The sequence below is a fragment of the Saccoglossus kowalevskii genome, chromosome 3 (assembly GCF_978046115.1).
Source record: "Saccoglossus kowalevskii chromosome 3, keSacKowa6.1, whole genome shotgun sequence".
Taxonomy (NCBI): Eukaryota; Metazoa; Hemichordata; class Enteropneusta; family Harrimaniidae; genus Saccoglossus; species Saccoglossus kowalevskii.
The window spans coordinates 17,586,769-17,590,757 of record NC_140643.1 but is presented as its reverse complement, the minus strand read 5'-3'; the positions used below and the strand labels follow the sequence as shown (position 1 = coordinate 17,590,757).

The following is a 3,989-nucleotide window of genomic DNA, read 5'->3' as shown; positions in this document are numbered from 1 at the left end:
ATATATAAAACATCTAGTTTTGTATTTTTCATTCTTGAAACACAATTGATGTGTAATATACTTGTACCTGTGAATAACGATTTTTATCTGATTGGATCAAAACAAAAAACATTGTATCATATAAAGTTTATGGTTTAAAACCACAGCTGAACTTAGTTTCACTGCACTGATTAACATTACAATTGTTACACTTGAACTATCAATATTACTAATGTGTTTGCCAAATAGTTATCTATATTACAATACTGTGGGTGGCTTTTTCGTACACAGTGAAAATTTGTGTTGGTTGTTCATCTGCTTGTTTTCATTTTCTCATGGAGTCCATGTAATCTCTTCATGTCAATATCAGAGGTATGGCAAACAGCAGACGAACATACACGTTTGTAATTTTTGAGATCAAACATTAAATATTGATACGTGTATCTGTATGTTATGGTGCATGTTTGGAAACTACAATGTACTATATTTTTTACAAATTAGGCATTTTTGAATCTTTGACATTTTTTGGCATTGTTAAATCCCTACTTCAAAAATGCCAAATGTGCAATTCAAAATTGAAAAATGTAAAAACGTTTAGTATTGGTCATGGCTGGTATATCATAACTTACTCTTGTCACCCTATGTTGATTATTGTCGGCCATTATTATTTATTTTATTAGTCTTATACACGTATGCATCATGTAGTAATATTTCTAATATTTTGAATACAAGATAATTATTGTGTATACAGCATCATCCTGATCACATCCTATATATCTTCATGGTTTTGACATTCCTAATAACTGCAATGTTTGATTGATAGAATAGCCAAACATTTGGTAATCCAAGCTATACAAATGTGCGAGTGTTTCCGTTACGTCAGGACCTAACTCCGCGTAGTGCTGTCTCATCAACGGCACAGATGACGAGTTACCTTCTGGGAACTTTACCAGGTGGTCTATTCTCAACTTTCGCAAAATCTCGTCGGCATCCGGTTTTATAGTCTCGTAGTGTCCAATAAAATCATATTTTATAAAGCAGGGATCACAGTGATAATAATACGGATTCCAGTGCATGTCCTCTTTCTCAATGTCGGTTACAATCTCGAGCAGATAACGTGAGAATTCAGTGAACGTTATATTCATATTCGGATGTCTTGAAGACAGTATTTCCTTTGCACAATTACGATGGTGAGGGCAGGGTCTAATCTTACCGACGATTCTTGGACCTAACAAATGCTCGTATTCGTCTTTTTGAAATCCGTTGACGAATTTGTCATACCAAGCAGAAAAAATTCTTTCCATTGGTTCACGCACAAACATAAATTTGACATAACTGCTGAGCCTGTGTTTAATCTCCAGCGGTTTGTATGTGGAAAGAAGTCTTTTAAAAAACCGCTGTCCACTTTTGTTATTGTGTAGTTGTCTAACGATGCTACTCCAAGTAATTGAAGAAACTTTTCTGACCGCACAATACATAAATTTATATTGATCGTCTACAAATATATTTCTGTACTGCTCGTAGTGATTGCTTGAGTTCCATTTGTTATCATCACAAGTAAAATCGAGAATCTGTTGCCTCGCTTTTTGAGTTTTAATGACATCATAGCTTTCCAACTTTGTAGGAGAGTGCATATACTTGTAATGTTCTGACACAAGCTGTGTTTTCTGGTGAATCTGAAGAAGAAAAACTTTACATTGTTAGAATTATTTAATAGTGAAAAACAATATATATTAAATTCCATTTGAAATTCTTATTTTTAAACTGTATTTTATTTAATATTTTTGGTGAATGTAGTTCTTAAAAAAAAAAACCATGATGGTTGTTAAAGCGGGAGGGTTGTCACCTGCGCACGCATGGGAATTGAGTCCCAAGCGATGATAACAACACACAATAAAAATGCAAAAGCTCATGGGTAGACGCTTGTTTGTAAACAATGACACGCTATGGCCATCTGACGCATGCGCAGGTGAAGACACCCTTGCTTTAAATGATAAAAGAGGAAAACAAGAAGTCAAGAGAACCTATGTGAAAACAAAATAAAGGAGTGCAAACTTTGTAATCTGGTAACTGACACTGAACTGTATTTTATTTAATATTTAACGGTAGGCTGGTTGGCGATCCACTCTGCTCAAAAACAAGCAACGTGTTTTTGGTTGTTTTCATGGTGTGACATAAACGTGAAGCTAACGTTCGTTTATAACTAAAAGGGCCCATATACGAAGTTCGCAAAAAACATTCAGTCTTTAGAAGTCACTTAGTTTATTACTAGAACGTATTCTTCTGTTACATCATTTATTATTTCCATCCGTTTTGCGATAGTATTTTCTAGAATGAAGGCAGCATTTACAGTTCATTGAAAGTTCAAAGTTGCGTTGAGATTACGTTGATACAGTGTAACAATGTCGGCGCCAGTGATATCAGTGTGGACACTGCTATTACAAAACTGGTAGGAGGTTATACATTTGGGGCGAAAGTATTCAAAAATCAGTTTTTGGATGTTGCAATGGCAGTGGTGGGCCAGGATTTTTTTCCAATTAGTGACGGTACGACCTACCTGTGAAGTATGAACAAAATCAGCCGAGTCGAAAAAATCACAGGTGAGTTAAAAGCCGTTGCTGGTGAAAAGTTACCCCAACTTTGCGGTCAAATTTCTCGGTAATGAAAAAAGATATCAAAAATTCAAATAGTAACTTTGTGCCCACACTCAAGCTGAGTAGAATGAGCTATGTCTGAAGTGTTTTATTCTAAATTTGTAGGAGGAGATACATTTGGCGCGAAGCTATCCCAAAATAAGTTTTTGGGCTGTTGCTAATAACTAGAGTGAAGGTGTGACCTACCTGCCAATTTTTAGTGAAATCAGCCAAGCCAAAAAAATCACTGAAGAAATAATACGTGAAAACACTGGAAATCACACACACACACAGAAAACGACAAAAGTAATTATAAGGGCAATCCTAGCGGAGCGGATCGCCAGTTATCATAAATTGCGCACTTATGGAATTATTTTGTGATGTCAAAATTACGTATCTGAGTGAAGTCTATGTAGTTTAAATCAAACACTGTGTTTTGTTGTATAGTTGTTTGTCATTTAGAATATAGTCAAATCTCCCAAAAGCACAATCTCAAATCAAAACAACATCAATGTTTGAACGGTTTACATGTCGCCCATTTACCTCATATAAGAAGTTTGTCACTAGAGGGCGCAATCTATAAGAAAGGTGTATTGTTAGATAGCTTACAATTTGTGAAAACTTCTTTGAATGTACAACCATTGTTTCGTCACTACTGATTCCGGATTCTCTGAGATTATCTGAAAGTAACTGTTAGCTCTTGAAATAGATATATTAACATTAAGTCTATATCAACATTTAAGCCCTGGAGTACATGTAGTACATGTAACCATGAATGTTAACATTTTGCACAATAAAAGCATACATTTGTAAACGACACTATGGGTGAAGTTGAGTAGTTTTTAGCGTTTCGATTTCAAGTTGATATTGCATGTTATTACACACTGGGTTACCTGGCGGATCCAGAAATTCGGTAAAAGGAGGCGCTCCTATTGACGTGGCCTTCCGCAAGTGGGGTTACTAGTATTAGCTGCAGTTCTGTAGCTGCTGATTTCGCTTTAGTTTGTCTGTGAGCGTTTTATATAATCGGTAAATGTTTTTTTCAGTTCTTTGTCATGAAAGCAGCATAAAGTGAAAGCAGCAGCTACAGAACTGCAGCTAGGTTAGTATTTATTGTAAACTGATGAAAGGCGTTGTTTTCGACAAAATATGATTTGTTAATCACAGATAAGATGATATTTTTATTTGGGACCGAATTATGTATATAATTAATAATCTAAGTCAAGTAACTCACAAAACCATGTAAAACAATGTACAACATACATAATATATGAAGCTAACTTAACACTGGAGACGAACTGACACAACACAACTTTAATATTACTCCAAAACCACACAACTGAAAACAAGAACCCCCCTTGACTTTTTTTAAAAAAA

At 35.1% G+C, this 3,989-nt stretch overlaps 1 protein-coding gene across 1 annotated transcript; it reads right to left on the bottom strand.

Moving 5' to 3' along the window:
* Positions 1–758: 758 nt before the first annotated feature.
* LOC102810219 (carbohydrate sulfotransferase 14-like) lies at positions 759–3,254 on the bottom strand. Its single transcript, XM_006820905.1, has 2 exons — positions 3,222–3,254; positions 759–1,655 (listed from the first exon to the last, which is right to left on the bottom strand). The coding sequence occupies exons 1-2, from the start codon at positions 3,252–3,254 to the stop codon at positions 759–761; spliced, it is 930 nt and encodes a 309-aa protein (XP_006820968.1).
* Between the last annotated feature and the right edge of the window lie 735 nt (positions 3,255–3,989).

Bases quoted from the DNA above. Each gene is read 5' to 3' on its own strand.
- LOC102810219 (XM_006820905.1), bottom strand. From the start codon at position 3,254: ATGGTTGTACATTCAAAGAAGTTTTCACAAATT. The intron at 1,656-3,221 runs GTAAGCTATCTA...TTTCTTCTTCAG, and splicing joins CAAAGAAGTTTTCACAAATT to ATTCACCAGAAAACACAGCT.